Here is a 21,288-nt window from a genome sequence, read left to right as displayed (position 1 = left end):
AAGACATCTAATGCCCCTGAACTATATATTTAACATGGTTGAAATGGCATGCTATGCTTTAATCACATTATATATTGTCACCTCTACAAACGACATTCTGACATACACCACAGATGAGACAAATGCAGAAAAAGGAAGAAAGGGAAGGAAAGAATAGAAGACACTAGTGGGGATAAAGGAAATAAATAGAAAAAAAAAAAACAAGAAAATTAGGAAACTACAACAAAATGGAAGGAGGAGACAATTTGGTAGGGTAGGAAGACCAAGGTTTTAAGCTTTGAGGAGACTTTGGTTTGGGTTTATGCTTCAAGGTCAGAGTTAATGGTTACCCTGGTTTCTGAGGTAATAATGACCTAACCACTGCACACAGCTCAGTGTTATTTTTGAGGGAGGAAAAGGAGAAAATGGGCACACCAGGGCCTCTAGCCACTGCAAACAACATCCAGATGTATACACCACCTTGTGCATATGGCCTATGTGAGTACTGAGGAATAGAACCTGAGTTACAAGCAAACACCTTAACCACTAAGCCTTCTCTCTAGCACCAAAGTATTTTTTTTTTCCTAATTACACTGGACCTGCCATTGATGTTGTCACACCAGCTGTTTTTCACCAGTGCACATATGTGTATGTTCATTTGCTACTCTATATAGTAACTATTTACTAAGCTACACCAGCTGTTTACTTCAAACCCTTTCTCATACTTTTGGGATTCAATCCTTTCTAAACTTCCAGAACTTCCCTCTGGAATCATCTCCTGCTACTAAGGAGTACTCAGTGCTGTTTATACCACAAGACTCGCTGCCAGATCCTTTCAGCTTTTAGGGTTTGAAAATAGCTTTACTGTACCTGAATGATTGAAGGGTATTTTATCTAGGTAGTTATTTCCTTTACAACCTTTATAATTGTCTCTGGATTTCTATTTTCTTCTGTTATAAAGTTAGCAGTCAAATTATTGCTTCCTTGAGCACTGTGTGCATGGCTGTTTGTGTATTTTGGCAGCTTTTACGATGTCCCTGCTGAGTTTACCTCTTAAAAGTTTTATTATGATATATCTAGGAAAACTTTCTATTTATTCTCTTTATTGTTTTCTATTATTCCTATTTCTATTTATTTTCATATTTTCTATTTATCATTTAGGAGAAATCTTCAGCTATAAATACTATTTCTGACCATTATTTTCTTCTTGAACACAAAATAAACATATTAGAAATTCTTGCTTTCTTTTTTCCACTGTTTTATCCTTCTGGCTTCATTTTGGAAGTTTTCTTTTTGCCCTTCTTTTAAAATCACCAATTTTCTCAACTGTATCACATTTTTTTTTCAAGGGATCCATAGATTTTTAACTTGTTACTTTATTTTTTAGTTGTTGGTTGTCCTTTTGGTTCTTTTTGAACTCTAGTTCCTTGGTGAGGTAGGTGTTCAGCACTGTCTTTATTATTCTAAACATGCTGTGGATTGAACATTTATGTCCCTGCTCTGATATGCCAGTTTTAATCCGGAAAGGGATGGTATTAGGAGGCAGGCCTTTGGGAGATCAGGTTATGATGAGATTGGGCCTTTACAAGAAGATGAGAGCCTGCTCTTTCTGCTTGGCTCTCTGCTACAGGAGGTCACGACGAGGCGAGGCAGCCCTTTGTACAACCAGGAAACTGACCCTCACCAGCCACTGGACCTGCTGACACCGTGACCTTGGACTTCTCAGCCTCCAGAACCTTAAGAAATAAATCTCTTGCTGGGCGTGGTGGTGCACGCCTTCAATCCCAGCCCTTGGGAGGCAGAGGTAGGAGGATCACCATGAGTTCAAGGCCACCCTGAGACTACAGATTGATTTTTAGGTCAGCCTGAGCTAGAGTGAGACCCTACATTGAAAAGAAAAAAAGGAATCTCTGTTGCTAAAGCCACCCATCTGTGATATTCTGTTATCACAGCCCAAACTCACTAAAACAAAGTCATTGTAGTTATTTTTTAACATTTGCCTATTAACCCAGAATCCTGATGAGTCTATGTCTCTAAATTTTTGAGAATTCATGCATTTTTACTGAATAAGGCACTTTAATTAAAAAATGTCTGTGGAAGTTACTCAAGGGGCAGGAATGCTTTGGAATGCTAATGATGTCTTTGACATGCAATGTAGCCACTGCATTCATCTCACAGCAGCTGTCATTAATGCAAAAGACCTGCACAATAATGGACTCATAAACTTATCATCATAAATTATGAAGGAGAGCTAAAGGGAAAAAAGAAAGAAAAGGGCATCAAAACAGAAGAGGGACTAATTTGAAAGAAAAGATTCTGTGGAAAGGGGATAGGAGGGCAAAAGAAAGTAATGCAAAAGGATTATGACATACATACATACATACATGAAAATGTCAATTAAAACAAAATAGAAGGGCTGGAGAGATGGCTTAGCAGTTAAGGTGCTTGCCAGCAAAACCTAAGGACATGTTTGATTCTCCAGATCCCATGTAAGCCAGATGCACAAAGGTGAGGCAAGTGCAAGGTTGCACATGCCCACTTGGTGGTACAAGCATCTAGAGTTTGACTTCAGTGGGTAAGGCCCTGTAGTGCCAATTTTCTCTCTTTCTAGAAAAAATAAAAAATAAAATATTTTTTAAAAAAGAAACTGGGCTGGAGAGATGGCTTAACAGTTAAGGTGCTTGCGTGCGAAGCCTAAGAACTCACGTTCAAATCTCCACGTCCCATGTACCCAGATGCAGTGATGCAAGCATGCAATGTTGCCCATGTGCCACAAGGGGGCGTTCACAACAGCTGACAGTGCTCTCTGCCTCTTTCTCAAAATAAATAAATTTTTAAAAATTTAAAAAAAAAATTACGCAAGGCCCAGGTCAGGTGTCTTTTCCAGGAAATACGTGCAATTACTTCTGCCTGGTTCTAAGACACACTAGCATCTAGCTATCTTCAGTTACTTCAGATACTAAGTGGATCTATCATCCCTGGTCTCTGTTCTTGACAAGTGCAACCTTCTGAATTCTGAGCCACAATGAAAGTAGCTCCCTGCATCCTTCCCTTTTGAACCATACAAACTGCCTTTCAACACAAGGAGGCTGCCTGAAGTCCTGCTCAGCTTCCGACCTTGCTTTGCTTCCGGAAGGGACTAGGAACCCACAGAGAGGGTGGCCTGTGCTATCAGCTCTCTGGGAACAAACACCAAGTCTCTTCTTAGATGTTGCTTTTTCTTCCTCCTCAGGCGTCTTTAGTGGCAAGATTTGAATTTTTTCCTTATATATTTTTCATCTAAAGGCATGTAAGATTTTTCTCTTTACCTTGAAATGTAGAAGTCTCACAAGGAGATGCCTGGCAGTAGGTGAGCACAGCGGATCTTCAGTGTGCCCTTCACCTGTGTCTTAGTCATCACACACTGTAATGCCAGGTTGTGCCACATCTCTCAAAAATCTGTTTCAGGGCTGGAGAGGTGGTTAAAGTGCTTGCCTAGGAAGCCAAAGGACCCAGGTTCAATTCCCCAGGACCCACATAAGCCAAATGCACAAAGTAGTACATGCGTCTAGAGTTTGTCTGCAGTGGCTAGATGCCCCGCCATGCTCATTCTCTCCCTCCCTCCCTCTTTCTCAAATAAATTAAATAAATAAATAATATTTTAAAAAATCTGTGCTTCAGGGCTGGTGAGATGGCTTAGCGGTTAAGTGCTTGCCTGTGAAGCCTAAGGACCCTGGTTCGAGGCTCAACTCCCCAGGACCCATGTTAGCCAGATGCACAAGGGTGTGCACCTATCTGGAGTTCATCTGCAGTGAGGTGCTCATTCAATCTTTCTCTCTGCCTCTTTTTCTGTCACTCTCAAATTAAAAAAAAAAAAAAAAAAACTCTGCTTCATAATACTTTGGATTGTGAGATTATTCCTTCACTTGCCTTTATGAATTCAAAACAGTTTTCAGCAGAGTGCCTTTGGCCTTTTGTGGGTACATATGGCACGTGAAGGCCAAAGGACAAATCCAGGTACCACTCTTCAGGAATGCTGTTCACCTTTTCCGAGGTCTCTCACTGGCCTGAAGCTTGTCAATTAAACTAGACTGGGCTGGCAAGTGAGCCCCAAGGATCCACCAATCTCCCCCTCTCAAGTCTGAGATTACAGGTGTCTGCCATCATGCTTGGCATGTATTCTGGATGTTGAATTTAGATCCTTCTGCTTGCAAAGCAAGCACTTCATAGCCTAAGCTGTTTTCTATGAGGATACAATGTACATACTATAAAAGTCACCATACCAAAGGGTACTTAGAGGGTTACACAACCATTATCATAGTCTGTTTCATTTCAAACAAACAAAAATCCATACCCATTAACAATCATTTATCAAGCTTCTTCCTTGTTCTGAGAAACCACTAATCTCTTTTTCTATAGATTTGTCTATACTGAACATTTTATAAAAATTGAATTCTATGTTTTGTGGTCATTTGTGTCTATCTTCCATTTGGCATATTTTCAAGGTTCCAGTACTACAGGAAACATCAGTATTTCATTCCATTCTACTAATGAATGGCGACAGTCTATAGAATGACCATACCTCATACTGTTCATTCATTCATGAACTGATGACTGCTTTGATCACTTTTGAAGTTTGGTTATTACAAATATTGTTATGAACATTTGTGTGCAAATTTTTGTTTGAATACATCTTCATCTCTTATTTCTAAAAAATATTTTTGCTGAATAATTCATTTTTAAAATTGTCTTATTTGAGAGAAAGAAGCAGACAGAATGGGCATGCCAAGGCTTCCAGCAGCTACAAAAGAACTCTAGGTGCATGCACCACCCTGTGCATTGGCCTTACATGGGTCCTGGGGAATGAACCTGGGTCCTTTGACTTTACAGGCAAGTGCCTTAACCAGTAATCCATCTGTGCAGGTCTCAAACATTCTTTCTTTCCTCTTTACTATCTTTCTGGAACTCATTAAATGTGCACTGGGGTGCTTGATGTGTTCCGTGAGTCTCTGAAGTCATTCATTTTTTCCTTATTTTCTTCAGACTGGATAATTTCAGTTGATATCTTCTAAGTATGCCAATTCCTTTTTTAAACTTTTTATTGACATCATACAATCACTTGGATAATACACTATGGTCATAATCCCCCTTCCACCACTAGCCCTTCCCCTCCAGAATCCTCCCTCTCCTGAAGCTCTTCTTTCCAATTAGACTTTCTTCTGTTTTGGTGTCATTTTTCCCCCTCCTATTATGCAGATGTTGTGTAGGTAGCATAAGCTGCTGTGAGGTCTTGAATACTGTGGCCACTTTCATGTCTAGAAGACAGCACTGAAAAGCACTTAGATGTGGTTTCCTTTAGCCCTTGAAGATATTTAACAAAGTTGACTGAAAATCTTTGTCCAGAGTTAATAAAACATCTACACCTCCTCAGGGATAGTTGCTATTGGCTTACTGTGTTCAGTTTTAAATTCTCCTACATATAAACTTTTCTTTCTTGGCTTTTTTTTTTTTTGCATGCTTCATGATCTTTTTAAATTTATTTAGACAGGCATGATGGTGTACCCCTTTAATCCCAGCACTTAAGAGGCAGAGGTAGGAAGACTGCTGTGAGTTTAATGCCCACCTAGGACTACAGAGAGAGTGCCAGGTCAGCCTGAGCTAGAGGGAGAATCTACCTAGAAAAAAAATTATTTGCATATGTGCATGTATGTGTGTGTGCACATGTGCGTGCGTGCATGCACACGTATGCTCTAGTATGGTGGCCTCTTGCCACTGCAAACCTCCAGATCATTGTGCCACTTCTTACATCTGGCTACTACATGGGTGATGTGGGAATTGAATCCTTGCTTTAATTGTTGGTCCATCTTTTTTTTTTTTCTGACCGTGGCTGGGAAGGCATGGTGGCAGGTCCATGAGGCAGCTGGTCAATTCTTCACCTGGGTTCTGAGGATCCAAACCCAGGTCCTCTCTCTTGTGCAGCAAGTGCTTTACTCACTGAGCCACTTCCTTAGTCGTAAATGGCAGGAACGCATCATGACACATTCCCATTTAAGTGGAAAGTTACCAATAAATTTTGTTTGTGTTTGGTTTTGTTTTATTCAAGGTAGGGTCTTGCTCTAGCCCAGGCTGACCTGGAATTCACTAGGTAGTCTCAGGCTGGCTTCAAACTCACCATGATCCTCCTACCTCTGCCTCCTGAGTGCTGGAATTAAAGGTGTGCACCATCACGCCTGGCACCAATGAGATTTTTTTTTTGTAGTGATAACAGCTTTGTAACATTTTGAAATATTTTATTTTTATTTACTTGGGGGGGGGGGAGAGAATGGGCATACCAGGGCCTCCAGCCACTGAAAACGAACTCCAGATGCATGTACCACCTTGTGCATCTGGCTTTCATAGGTCCTGGGGAATCGAACCTGGGTTCTTTGACCTTGCAGGCAAGCCCTAACCACTAAGAAATCTCTCCAGCTCACCACCAATGAGTTTTAACAAGTGTCTACATCCATATGGCCAGTAGGACAGTTAAGATATAGAACATTTCCATCAGGCCAAAGCATTTCCTTTCTCCTTTCAAGTCAATCTGCATTCCAGACGCAGCTACCACTAAACTTCTTTCTATTGGTACAGATCAATCTTTTGAGTTTCATGCAAATGAAAACCAAACAAGGGCTGGAGAGATGGCTTAGCAGTTAAAGTGCTTGCCTGTGAAGCCCAAAGACCCAGGTTCAATTCCCCAGTACCCGCATAAGCCAGATGCACAAGGTGGCACGTGTCTGGAGTTCGCATGCTGGTGCACTCATTCTCTATCTGCCTCTTTCTCTCTCTCCCTAATAAATAAATAATAATAATAATAAACCTTTAAAAAAAAAAAAGAAAACCAACAAGACTAGTCTCCTGTGTACTACTCCTCTCTTTAACTGTGCCTATTGCTTTCCCAGACTCATCTGCGTGATTACATACAGTTGTTCGTTCCTTTCTTTTCTGAGTGGGATTCCTCTCATTAATCTCCCTGCTGATAGAAATTGAACTGTTTCCACAGGGGGAGGCATTATGAATCAAGTTGTAATTAACATTTGGGTACACCTTTTTGTGGGGGCAAATGTCTGTGTTTTTAAGCATGAGGTACTGGCAAACTGCAATGCTGCATGTACAGAGCAGGTTAGGTGGGCTCCACCCTAGTGGCTGCATGGCTGCGCTGCCTGCTTCATGATGGGTTGAGTCTTCACTTCTTTGAGGGCGTGGTTAGTTTAACTTGTACAGTGGGAGTACTTCCTGAGTGAAGGCCTACGACTGGAAGAATGAGGATGAGAACAAGGTTGAAGAGTGCAGGAAGCTTGTTACTTTAAAAAAAAAAAAAAAAAAAAAAAAAGACTCCATCCCTGGTTTTGTCTGGTCCCTCATTTGCTCTTTTCCATGCTTAAAAACCTGGCGTAGACTGTCTTTGCTTCTAAATTTCTTGAATAAACAATCCTTCAGTTCCTACAAAGAGAAAACCTAATTCTAACCCTCTTTATACAAACTTTCTTGCTTTGTCTCCTAATCATCACCAGTGTCTTTGGGGAAAATCTGCTTTGGCCTGACACACGACAAGGAAGTATGGCTATACTGCTCTCTCCTCCTCTTCACCAGTCTTTCATCTGCCTCCTAAGTTTTAACTATCTCAATACTTAGTATTTTCAGGTGACTTTTATGTCTCGATGTTTGGGGTGATTAAGATAATGAGGTATTTGGAAGTGGTTACTACGTTATCAAGAAACTTAACTTGTAGGCCGGGTATGTTGGCGCACGCCTCTAATCCCAGCACTCGAGAAGCAGAGGTAGGAGGATCACAATGAGTTCGAGGCCACCCTGAGACTACACAGTGAATTCCAGGTCAGCTTGAGCTAGAGTGAGACCTTAACTCGAAAAACCAAAAAAAAAAAAAAAAAAAAAAGAAGAAACTGTAAACTTGTAAAATGGAGGAGAGTTCTTCAAAGGCAGGGATGGGCAGGTGTATAGGAGTTCCAACAGTTACAGGTTGCCTCCCTTAGACATGCCCAGCATGTAGCATGGTCAACACTGGGCCCTCAGCAGATAGGCCAGCAACAGATCAAGGCTGGAGAAACCCTGTGAACTTTTTGTTTGTTTGTTTTGTTTTTTGGTTTTTCGAGGTAGGGTCTCACTCTAGCTCAGGCTGACTTGGAATTCACTATGTAGTCTCAGGGTGGCCTCGAACTCACTGTGGTCTCCTACCTCTGCCTCCTGAGTACTGGGATTAAAGTCATGCACCACCACACCCAGCTTCCTGTGAACTTTTAATTGAAACATTTTGCAAGCTGAATATTAATTTGGTAATTATGCCCTTATGCTTCTCTGGTCTCACTGTTTGTTTATGTCAAACCTCCCCAGGTTCAACTACCTTAGCATGTGATCACATGGCAGGCTAGAGGCCATGCAACTGGTTTTGTAACAGATACTTAGAAGCTGATTTCACCAAAAGCATTAACTCCTCACTTGGAACCACAAGGTAACTAAAGCAGGATAAAGCCTGGCCCCTAAGCCTGCATTTTGCCTCTATCTCCCCTACTTTATTTTAGGTTACTTGCTTACTTTTGTAAATAGGTGACACATAACCTATCTTTATTCCCCTTGAAGGCTGAAGGTACAAAGATAAGATTAATTGGGGCATCTTACTGTTAGCTTTCTTACAATGTCCTATCCCAGACCCTCAAAGGATATCTAAAGGTTTCTAGTCATTGTCCAAAACCCACAGTCCCCTTAGATTCTAGGATGGGCAGTTCTTGGAAGAAGCTCATCCCCTAAAGCACTAAGGACTTCTCACCACCTTGGAACATAAGACAAAGACCAGACCTGCACCTTGAAGATAACTGCTGAATTATGCATGCTTCTTGCTCTCTGCCTAATTCTTCCTTATTTAAACCTAAAGTTCAAGCCATTATCCTACAGACAAACTTCAAGTCATTAGAGCCCTTTATCTGTTCCCAGTTCCAATGCACATCGATAATCTCTCCCTTCTGATTTTCAAAATTACTTTTTTTTTTTTTTTTTGAGATAGGGGCTTTCCCTATGTGTCTGAGGCTTCCCTTGAACTATGTAGCCTAGGCTGGCCTCTAACTTGAGCAATCTTCCTGCCTCAGCCTCCTGGGTACCTGAAATTGAAGGCCCATGCTATTGGACCTTACATCTAGGCCTCTGAGACTCTTGGAACCAAGGCTTTTGACCTAAAGCTCCAGCTTGCTTAGGGCAGTTGGAATTTTGATGATCTGACTCCCTAAAGGTGCCTCTTGCATGTTACACTACCTTCTAGACATTAGTGCCAGACCACCAGCCAATGTTGACCTCTCTTAAGGGTAGAGTAAGGGGAAAAGAGCCCTGGAGAGGGAGCTCTGGGAAGAATGCATCACAGAACAAATCCATCAGCTGTCAGCATCCTGTGTGAAGAATGTATATAGGTTTTATTACCACCTTCTACAGAGCAGACCCACGAGCTAAAAAGCTCAACTCACATGGCCAGGGAGCAATGACGGAGGCAGCAAATTTAGTGGGAGGACCACAGTTTTTTAAATAAACAAACAAAAAACATCAAAAGAAAGATACCTACCTAGGCTGAATTCTAAAATGGGCTCATCTGGATCTTGTATATTTCCTGAATAGAAGAGAAATGACAGAAGAGTCACCTTTAATGAACCTTTCCAAGCTTTTAGATTTAATGCAAAAATAAAAACACTCTAATCCTTCCTTCTCCACCTCAAAGAATAGTAGATGATTCTATATGGTTGTAAAACAGTCTGGAATTGCGATGAAATCTCTGACTCTAAGATCTACTACAGGCTTACAATAGGGAGGTCTTTTTTTCTGGTCAGGGCACTTGTCAGACTGGCCTGGCCCTGGGGACATCCCATGGTGCCTACTGACAGAAGAGTCAAAGAGTCTGGAGATGCCCACCTAAGCTGGAAAAATGGGGACCAGGCTCTGGCATAAGAGCTCCCAGGAAGAGAACTGTTGGACCTCCTGATTTCCTACTCCAACCAGAAGGATGCCACTCAAAGTACCCTCTCTGTCCACTGGGTGCTCCAAGAAGTAGGCTTGACCCTCTCAGAACTGCTATGGTGTAGCACCTGCATGCTACAAGCTTATGACCAGGGCTCCAGCATAGGCTCTGTGAGACTTACCTGCCAGAGAGAGGCCTAGCATGTCACCTGCCACATCAATGGTGGAAGCCCGCTGCATTGCACGGGCCCTGGCACCATGGCGAGGGCTGTGTTCTCTTGCTGTCATGATGTCATTGGTGAGGATGTGCTTTTGGATCCTGGGTCAGACCACGCCTGATTCCCCGGGAAGTGTTGAACCCAGTCCTGATGTCCTAAGGTGGCAGTAGCACTGAGAAATAAAAGAAAACACTGGTAAGCAGACAGGCCAATAGTGACCGAGAAACACTGTGCTCTTATGTAGAGAGCATGGAACTTTATAGGGCAAGATGCTGAGGCAGTACCTTGTGCAGGTGAGGAAGTGGGTGGCAATGCTTGCCTTCTAGTTACTTCTTCCTCCCTGCTCCAACACAGTGTGCCTGAGAGATTCCACAAAGAAATCACGTTCTCTTTAACCAGAACATGCCACATTAAATGTAGTCTGAAAATACGGCTCCTAAGATTTTCTTAGCCTGGCATGGTGGCGCATGCCTTTAATCCCAGCGCTCGAGAGGCAGAGGTAGGAAGATTGCCTTGAGTTCAAGGCCACCCTGAGACTACAGAGTGAATTCCAGGTCAGCCTGGACCAGAGTGAGACCCTACCTCAAAAACAAAAAACAAATTAAAAAAACAAACAAAGATTTTCTTGTTGCTCTGTTACATTTCTATTAGCAAGTCTTACAAAGTCTTTGTACTCTTAAATCAGTTTGCCATAGCCTCTGATAGAACAATAAGAACTACAGGATGTCTGCTGCCCACAAGTTCTCCCCACCCCCCACTAGCCATGATTGTGGCTTGAAGACAAACAAAGATTGAAGTCCTAACTTGCTTTGTCTTTCTCTGAGCTTCACAAACTTGCTGGGTGTTTTTGTTTTGTTTTGTTTTGTTGAGGTAGAGTCTCACTCTAGCCCAGGCTGACTTGGAATTCACTATGTAGTCTCAGGGTGGCCTCAAACTCAAGGTGATCCTATTTCTGCCTCCCAAGTGCTGGTATTAAAGGCGTGTGACACAACATCCAGCTTCCTGTGTGTTTTTAATCTTAAATTCTTTTCCCTGAAAGGTATCTACTGACAGTTTACTCCTAATCAAAGGAGAAGATGCTACGATGGGAGATGAAAAAACATCACCACAGGCCAAGTCAAACTAAGGTTGTCCTAGTATAGCATGGAGCTTACACAATGCTCTCAAATGTGGTTTCAACAGCAAAAAACGAGTTTCAAGTTTGTCCAACCCTATGCCCTACAACATCTGCTGGCTCTAGAAGTAACAAATGGTAGCAAGGTAATTAACAGTAGCCTGGTTAAGAATATCCTCTCTGGGCTGGAGAGATGGATTAGTGGTTAAGGTGCTTGCCTGCAAAGCCAAAGGACCCAGGTTGGATTCCCCAGGACCCATGTAAAACCGGATACACAAGATGGTGCATGTGTCTGGAGTTTGTCTGCAATGTCTGAAGGCCCTGGTGTGCCCATTCTCTCTCTCAAATAAATAAAGGAAATAAAAAAGGAGTATCCTCTCACAGGAGATACCTCATTGTCTACCCATACTCCTGCTCCTGAATGACCTGAACTCCTACATTTGAATCAATTCTGAGTTGTCTGACTTACCGTACATGTTTGCTTCTAGGTCACATGGCATGTCTTCATAGGAGAACGTCCAAATCCATCATCTAGAAGTAGAAAAATATAAACTGGATGAGCCAACCAAACATGAAGTTCCTGAGAATATGATGAACTTAATGAAGCCAAAACTCACACAGAACAGAAACTGAAACTGCCAGATACTCTGCACAATCATTTAAGTGGCCTCAATGAAAAAAAAAAAAGGGCAATGCCAAGTGCTGGCAAGGATGTAGAAGACTGGAACTGGTTGATGCTGGTGGAGTAGAAATGGTACAACCACTCTGGACAGCTGGCAGTCTCTACTAGAGATGCACATATGCCTAGCCTATGGTCTCCCATGACCTGAGATACAATGCAGAGTGTAACTACTAATAGAAATACACGCTTACATTCCCCCAAAATCAAATGGAGCTGCAGCAACAATCATAATAAGATCCTAGAGATAATGGCTGGAGAAATGGCTCAGTGGTTAAGGGGATTGCCTGCAAAGCCTAGCAACCCAACTTTGATTCCCCAGTACCTACATAAAGCCAGATGCACAAAGTGGTACATGCATCTGGAGTCTGTTTGCAGCGGCGAGATGCCCTGTTGGGCCCATACTCTCTGTGTGTCTGTATATCTCTGCTTACAAATAAATAATAAGAGCCTAGAGATAATAAAAAATGTTCACCAACCATACAACCCACAAACAAATGGATGAATCAAAACCAGCAACCCAGAGAAAGCCAAGCACATAGAGTCCATTCTAGGCAAATCCACTGTGTGACTCAGAGGCAGAGGAGAAAGTCAGGAGAGGGACATCACACAGGACTGAATGCTCATTGGGGGAAGAGGCCAGGAGCTCTCTGAGCTCCAGGAATGGTGACTGCTGGTTTGGGTGCTGGTTTACTGAGTGACTGCACTAAGTGATAATCTACTGGGGTTTGCTCATGAGTGGGTTTTGGACCTCAATAATAAATGTTGCAGTCAGGTTCACATTGATGGCAGAAAACAACTGACCAAGAGCAGCTTGTGGAAAAAAGGTTTATTTTGGCTTATAGACTTGAGGGGAAGCCCCATGATGGCAGAGGAAACAATGGCATTAGCAGAGGGGCCAACATCAGATGAACATCAGATGAACAGCAACAGGAGATTATGCCAAACACTGGCATGAGGAAGCTAGTTATAACACCCATAAGTCTGCTCCAAACAATACCCTGCCTCCAGGAGGCTTTAATTTCCAAATTGGCATCAACTGAGGACCTAGTATTCAGAACCCCTAAGTTTTTGGGGTCCTCTGAATCAGACCACAATTAAGTATATTCCATTATTCTAAAAACTTTTTTTTAAAAAAAGCTCTTTCTTAACTTTAAAAAAAAAATTTCTCAAGGTAGGGTTTCACTCTAGTCCAGGCTGACCTGGAATTCACTATGTAGTCTCAGGGTGGCCTCGAACAAACAGTGATCCTTCTACCTCTGCCTCCTGAGTGCTGGGATTAAAGGTCTGTGCCACCACATGCAGCATTCAATTTATTTATTTATTTATTTATTTATTTATTTATTTATTTATTTATTTATTTATTTGACAGAGAGAAGGGGAAGACAATGGGCACACCAGGGCCTCAAGCCACTACAAATGAACTCCAGATGCATGTGTCACCATGTGCATCTAGCTAATGTGGGTCCTGGGGAATCGAACCTGGGTCCTTTGGCTTTGCAGGCAAAGGCCTTTACAGCTAAGCCATCCCTCCAACCCTCTTTTTTAACCTTTTAAAAAAGATTTATTTTTATTTATTAGAGAAGGTGAGAGAGAATGGTCATGCCAGGGCCTCTAGCTATCACATGCATTTGGCTCACGTGGGACCTGAGGAATCTAACTTGGGTCCTTAGGCTTCACAGGCAAGCCTTAACCACTAAACCATTTCTCCAGCCCTCTCCTGAAGACTTTAACAAGGACAGCACAGCAAATGTTTATGTCAGTTCTGTATATGTGCTTTAAATGAAAATATCCTACCTAATGCTGATTACAGCCCTTTAGAGTGACATGCACAGCACAGGAGGACAGAGATTGTCCCAAGGTGCTGGCCATGTCTGGGGTGTGATTATGGGGAACTGTTTTCTATCTTACATACCATCATCCTTATGTGTTATGGAAGGTGCATCCCATACTGGCCAGAGAGGCTGTGACTTTAGTACAAGGAAGGAGCCTTTGACTCTTGACATTGTCCTCAGCATTCCATTACCTGCCCTGCTGACCTTCTTGGCCCAGTAACAAACATACTAGTTCCCAACATCTCGCTTGGAGGAGGGGGTACCCAAACCTATCCACTCTTCCCTCTTTCCTCCTCCTCATGCTGAATCCCTGCCTACTCCACCTGCCCACCCTTCTCTTAGGAGGGTGCTATCTGTTATAAGCATCATGAAGTCTCTAAAGGTAGAAATTCTTAAAAAGGATTATATAAAGACTAATTTTACACTGGCTCATAGGTCAGAAAAGTTTTTAGGTCAAAAAGATCTCAGCAGCTACACTTCATACTTACTTGGGGGCATTTAATTATAATCTGCAATTTAAGTCATCAAGACCCAGAACACAAAGCTCATTTGTACAGATGAACTTGATTTCCCTTAGTCTCATTAATTTAAGATAATTGAGCAAGGACTCCTATATTCCCAGTGTCCTTGTTTTTCCTCCTAGTTCTATTTGAAGACTGGAGCTCATTAAAAAAAAAAAAAAGAAAAACTGCATTTAAATCAAAGAGGACAGAATGTTGGAGGGGAGCTGCTTATGAGGACTGGAAAAAAGCAATAAGGGAACCTCATGAAACTCAATGCCTCCTTTCACCCGCTCTATGGAGGATGGAACCCCTTTTGACAGGAGGACATGGGTCATCAAAAGGACAGCACACCCTGAGGCTCTACCATAGTAACGTTCTGTCCCCTGATGAGCACCAGAGGTGATGGTGACAGATGCTTGTGGAAGGAAGAATCAGGATCCACACAGGAGTAGGATTCATAAGAGGTAGCAAGACATCTCAGGAGCTTCTAAGGAAACCTGTCTTCCTCCTCAGTCTCAGCCCAGGAAGAGGTCCAGGTGGCTCCTGCCTATACCTTAACCACCTCTTACAGGCTGTGAACTGGAGTGAAGGAGGAGGATAAGCAAAGTCCATCTTGTAAACTGCATCCCTTTTAAAATATATATATATTGTTTAGTTATTTGGGAGAGAGGGGGTCAGATAGAAGAAGAATAGGCATGTATATTGGCATTCTAAAAATTTTTTTTCTTTAAGGTTGAATGAAAGAGAACATGGAAGTAGAAGCAGGATTCATTTTTCCAAGGTTACATGAAGGTGAAAGATATCTGAAGCAAAAAGCTCAAATGAGACTAGGGGGCTGGAGAGATGGCTTAGCGGTTAAGCCCTTGCCTGTGAAGCCTAAGGACCCCGGTTCGAGGCTCGGTTCCCCAGGTCCCACGTTAGCCAGATGCACAAGGGGGCGCACGCGTCTGGAGTTCGTTGCAGAGGCTGGAAGCCCTGGCGCGCCCATTCTCTCTCTCCCTCTATCTGTCTTTCTCTCTGTGTCTGTCGCTCTCAAATAAATAAATAAATAAATAATTTTTTTAAAAAATGAGACTAGGGCCCTTCTCTAGCTCCACCTAGTCCTGCTTCTGACTCTGGGTCTGCAAATGGGCTAAAACCTTCCCCATGTCTCTGCTCTCCACACACAGGCAATGGGAGAAAAAGTACAAAAGGTGTAAGTGGTTTAGAATGAGTCAGCAATCCTTGAGGGATAGCCTACTTTAGAAAGTGGAAAGAGAAGGAATTTTCTCTTAAAACCCTGAATCCAGAGTAGCTAAAATCACAGTGCAACGAAGTATCACCACTCGCTGATACCAAAAATTACTATGAATAATAACCTAAGGCAAACAAGTGACCTGAAGTCTTTCCTGTAGGCAGACCTTTCCTTAACAAGGGCTCCTCTGACAAGGCTAAGCTGCCTATACCCCATGGTAATGTTCTTCCTTGTATGATGGGCACCCTGTGTTTCATGAGTGCCTAAATATTTTGCTTCTTCCATATTCTCCTGCATACCCAATTTAAGCCTAACCATGGACTGGGATGTCTCACACATGCCTGCTGAATAAGTCAACCCCAGATTCTGTGCTCATTCATGTCTGCTTTGCTCTTCCTTCCCAGGCACATGGACAGGGTCATACTCTGCAGCCCCTTCCAGTGGCCTGAAGAAAAACTACATGACTGAGCACAGAAGGCAAACATTTATCTACATGTACATGGTAAAACTGTCTCTCAGCCCTACACTCCTGACTAGATACTGTGGACTGGGTTTCCAAAGCCCTAGATGGAAGAAAACCGAATCCTGGAAGTTCTGTGCAGCAGTGCCTTCACCCCCATCTTTCTCACCTATAACCTACTCTGGGCATCATGTCAACATAAGCCTTTGTGTATGATGCAGCTGAACTTTGGAGTGTGTGTGTGTGGGGGGGGTGGGTGTTACAGCATCCAGTGTTAGTTATTACCCTGACTAAAGTGTGGTTCATACCAAACATTTACTAAATGGTTCTATGGAACATAAACAGTTAATATTAGTGTACAATGCTTGGGAGGGAATGGTGCATCTTGGCATGGGTGAGGTATGACTACCTTATGACAAGCCCACAGGTGGTACAGAAACAAACAAAAACCCACTTCAAGAGGAAGTAAACCAGATAACTTGTTCCCTGAGAGGAAAAAACAAACTGGGTCTCTCTTACTAGCTTCTCACAACACAGAATATGTCTGTCACTCTAGACTTAAAGAGGTGTTTCCTACATAGCGAGCAATCAATTCATCAATAGTCTCCAACAGATGCCTTCTAAGCAGCAATCAATTCAAATCCTGATTTGATACTATTAACCCACAATGGGGCCAGAGCCTATGAAGGCTCAGTCCATTACTTTTCCCCTTTTGGCTGCAGGTTTTCTTACTGTTGAGTCCTTTTCTTGCAACCATGAAAAATTAGGCAAAGGGAGTACAAGGAGTAAAGCACAGAATTTATTGAATAAAGGGTGAAAAGGCCCTGGAGTGTCAGGACAAACATGCTTTGGATTTCAGCAAGCACCCAAAGGAGAGAGAGGAAGGAGAAAAGAAAAGATTATGCTTTTACAGATAGAATGTAGAAAAGTAGACAGGCTTAGAAGTAAAGATCTGCAGCCAACTGCACTAAGGAAGGGGCTTCTGAGGTATACATGCACAAAGAGGACAGTGACTTCTAGGTGAGAGGTGGTGATGGGGTGATCTCTTAATCCAACAGAGCCTGTCAGTCTCTCACATGGAGGAGACCAAAGCTCTGCTACTTCCACCTTCCTCCTCCCATACATAGGGTATTTTAAATCCTATGGAGGGGCCTTTAAGAAAAACAGACATTTTATTTATTTGCAAGACAAAGAAAGAGAGAGAGACAGAGAGAGAGAGAGAGAGAGAGAGAGAGAGAGAGAGAGAGAGAGAAAATGGGTGTTCCAGGGTCTCTAGCCACTACAAACAAACAAAATGTATGCAACACCTTGTGCATCTGGCTTAGGTGGGTACTGGGGAATTTAGCCTGGGTCCTTAGGCTTTACAGGCAAGTGCCATAGCCAGTAGGCCATCTCTCCAGCACTCTTTTTAAAATATTTATTTGAAATGGGGAGTAGTGATAGAAAATGGGTATGCCAGGGCCTCTAACCACTGCAAACTAACTCCAGATTCATGCACCACCTTGTACATCTACCTTTACACGGGTACTGGGGAATTGAACCTCGGTCATTTGGCTTTGCAGGCAATCACCTTAACCACTAAGCCATCTCTCCAAGCCCATGTTTCCCTTTTTAATGTTACCAGGTGTAGTCAGGTTCTCAATGCTGGCAGAAATCACCTGACCAAGAGCAGCTTCTGGGATAAAAGGTTTATTTGGGCTTATAGACTCCACAATGGCAGGGGAAAATGATGGCATGAGCAGAGGGTGAACATCACCCCCTGGCCAATTTAAGGTGGACAATAGCAATAGGAGAGTGTGCCCAACACTGGCAAGGGGAAACAGGCTATAACACCCATAAGCCTGCCTCCAACAATACACTCCCTCCAGAAGACATTAACTTCCAAATCTCCATCAGCTGAGAAACTAGCATTGAGAACACCTAAGTTTATGGGGGACACCTCAATCAACCCACCGCACCAGGGAAACAGGATGACTTCCAAGCCAGTGAATAGTAATATCTGCCAACCTAGAACAATTCTGGATGTCAACCACAAGCAAATGTGGTCACCTATATTTCTGACCCACCAGCTATGAATCAGAGGTTCCCATGACTACTTCCTTGGATTCAATTTGCTAGTTGACAAAAACATTCACTTACATATCCCAGTTTACTACAAGAGAGTGTCACAATGAACATGAGTAAGCCACCATGGAGGACTAGACAGGCCAAAGACAAGAGTAACAAGCAAACTGCACACTGCACTGTAGGGAAAGGTAGCCCTGGCTCAGGCTCAAGATCTCAATACCCTCTGTGTCCACAGCTCACATTCCATCCCTACTATTGAAGTCAGGTTCGCACTGCTATCAGAAAACACCTGACCAAGAGCCACTTGTGGGGAAAAGGGGTTTATTTTGGCTTACAGACTCAAAGGAAAGCTTCATGATAGCAGAGGAAAACAATGGCATGAGCAGAGGGTGGATATTACCTCCTGGCCAATATCAGATGGACAACAGCTACAGGAAAGCATGCCAAACACTGGCAAGAGGAAACTGGCTATAACACTCATATGCCTACCCCTGACAACGCAGTGCTTTTAGAAGGCTTCATTTCCCAAACTGCAACCAACTGAGGACCTAGAATTCAGAACACATGAGTTTGTGGGGGGACATCTGAATCAAACCACTACACCTACTCTGAGTTAGTACCAGCAAAGCAACATGGAGAACTCACAGAACCAGGAAAACCTGGCTTTGGCGTTTTCCTGAGCAACAGAAGGAGAATTATTAATTATTCTAGCTAAAATCCAGAATGTGAGTGAGTAAATACTGCTTCTATGGGACAGCTCAGCTGCGTAAATAAGGCTTGAAAAGCAAGAAATGGGGCTGGAGAGATGGCTTAGCAGTTGGGTGTTTGCCTGTGAAACCTAAGGACCCCTGTTTGAGGCTCGGTTCCACAGGACCCACATTAACCAGATACACAAGGGGGTGCACACGTCTGGAGTTTGTTTGCAGTGGCTGGTGGCCCTGACGCGCCCATTCTCTATCTTTCGCTCTCAAATAAATAAATAAAAATAAACTTTTTTTTTTTTTTAAAGCAAGAGATGTTTAAGCCTTTAAGGGGGAAAGCAGGGTTTTCCTTATCTCTTTTTCCTTAAAGGAGCTCCCCTTGCCTAGAAGCCAGAGAAGATTGCAAGGCACCTAGACACCTGACATGGGTAAGATCTTCTGCTGCAAAGAACCCCAGTGAGAGTAGGCATGCTAGTCCTTGCTGCTACAAGGCAGCTTTGTCTTCTTTCCTCCTAAGCTTTATAATAAAATCTTTCTAAATTTCATCCTCTATGGCCTGTGCATTTCAGTCTTCAAGGTCACAAGGCAAGTACCTGCAAGCCACTCAGTGGAAGTTTTGTGTGATCATAAGTATCATAAGTATCTGGCACACTAAATCCCGAGTTTAGAGCCCCAATCAAGAACTGAAAAAGGTTCCTTCAATCTCAAAGACACCCCAAATTCCCATGTTATAAATGTCCCAAACCAAGTTGTGATGTAAACAAGTTAATTAAAAGTAGTGCATGACTAGGGTGGGAAAGAGAATATAAAATAAAACTCATTCTATCTTAAATAAGGCTGACTTGAGAAAGCTACCCAAAATGGCAAACTAAGCGTGCAACAATGTGCTAGGAGACAATAGTTAGCAATCCCTCTCTCGCCCTGGTTTTGATTTAGGGTTTCACTCTAGCCAAGGCTGGCTGACTTGGAATTCACTCTACAGCCTAGGCTGGCCTTGAACTCACAGTGATCCTCCTACCTCAGCCTCCCCAGTTCTGAAATTATAGGCATAAGTAAGCCACCATGCCCAGCCTCTAATCTATGTTGTATATTATAGCAGCACATTTGCACTTCATTCCATAGGCAAGACTGTATGCACACAATGTAAGTAGCCCAGGAAGTATGCACAGCTAATGATGTGCTTGTTCTGTGTTAACCTTCAATTAGACATCCAAATTGTTGCAGCTCAGGAGTGCAAGACTCAGTAGCCTTGCTATATGCAGCTATATAGAAAGAGGAGACCATGAAGGAATCTTAGAACAAAGCTGACCACCTGACCAAAGGGACAAGACTAATCTTTCAGTGAGATCAAATCCTAGTTTAGAACAAAGAAAATTGCCTGATAAAAAGAAGTAAGGCTATGGCATGGACATGGGAAGTGGGGCAGAGGAGTTAGGCCCATCTAGAAGGCAGCAGGAAGTATTCCTTTAGTTTAACCACTTTTCAGACTTCACCAATGAGCTGCTTCCCCAACCCCTCCCCAGTCTAAAATGCATTAATAATAATAGAAGCCTGGGCTGGAGAGATGGCTTAGCAGTTAAGGCATTTGCCTGCAAAGCCAAAGGACCTCAGTAAGATTCCCCAGGACCAACGTAAGCCAGATGCACAACGGGCACATGCATTTAGAGTTCGTTTGCATTGGCTGGAGGCCCTGGCATGCCCATTCTCTTTCTTTATAAATTAATTTAAGAAAGAATAGTAGAAGCCAGTGTTTTATTGTTTCTCTTTCAAACAATGGCCTAGAAAAATTCTTTCTCTCTTCTAAATGTCCAAAAAAAGAAAAAAAAAAAAGACAAAAAAAAGCCTCTCAACTAAAAAACCAGAAATACAACCTTCTTTAAAGACTTGGGTACTGCTGGGCATGGTGGCTCAAGCCTTTAATCCTAGCACTTGGGAGGCAGAGGTAGGAGGGTCACTGTGAGTTCAAGGTCACCCTGAGACTCTGGGCTAGAGTGAAACCCTACCTCGAAAAGAAAAAAAAAAAGACGTGGGTACTATTAACTGGGCAGCAAAGACCAGATCCTCAAGAAGCAAAGAACAGGGCGTGGCGTGGCGTGGCGGAGCAGGGGCACAGGTAGCCTTCATCGAGCCTGTCCTATGCTCCAGCTCCAAGCCCACTGCCACCCCACCCCACCAGCCCTCTGGTTCACAGCAGGTTCTCAATACCTGCCCTTCTGGACCTTGGATAAAACTATGGAGTCCAGGGCTGGGAAGATGACTCAGTAACTGAAGGTGCTTGCTTACAAAGCTTGCCAGCTTAGGTTCAGTTCCCCAGGACCCATGTAAAGCCATAAGCAAAAATGTGGTGCATGTATCACATGTGCATGGCAAGAGACCCTGGGGGAGGAGGGCGTGCACATGCAAGCACACATAGCAAATAAATACATACAATATTAAAAAAAAACTACGGCGCCCACAGTTGGACTCAGGTGCAACTGCTTATACAGTTAACACCAGGGGCTGAACTTGACCAACCACAATGTTCAAATC

General features: G+C 43.0%; 1 protein-coding gene across 8 annotated transcripts in view; it reads right to left on the bottom strand.

Annotated features, from left to right (window-relative positions):
• Positions 1-21,288, bottom strand: part of Inpp4a (inositol polyphosphate-4-phosphatase type I A) — a 152,660-nt gene that overhangs the window by 56,432 nt on the left and 74,940 nt on the right. For all 8 annotated transcript variants that reach the window (XM_045146913.1, XM_045146917.1, XM_045146918.1 and 5 more), the window contains exons 2-4: positions 11,750-11,811; positions 10,131-10,338; positions 9,560-9,604 (exon numbers count right to left, since the gene is read on the bottom strand). In XM_045146913.1, coding sequence (XP_045002848.1) covers positions 9,560-9,604; positions 10,131-10,236 — 151 coding nt within the window. In that variant the 5' untranslated portion in view covers positions 10,237-10,338; positions 11,750-11,811. The remainder of the gene's footprint in view (positions 1-9,559; positions 9,605-10,130; positions 10,339-11,749; positions 11,812-21,288) is intronic.

This window comes from Jaculus jaculus, chromosome 4 (assembly GCF_020740685.1).
Source record: "Jaculus jaculus isolate mJacJac1 chromosome 4, mJacJac1.mat.Y.cur, whole genome shotgun sequence".
Lineage (NCBI taxonomy): Eukaryota > Metazoa > Chordata > Mammalia > Rodentia > Dipodidae > Jaculus > Jaculus jaculus.
The sequence above is the reverse complement of the archived record's forward strand: the minus strand, read 5'-3'. Positions and strand labels throughout refer to the sequence as shown.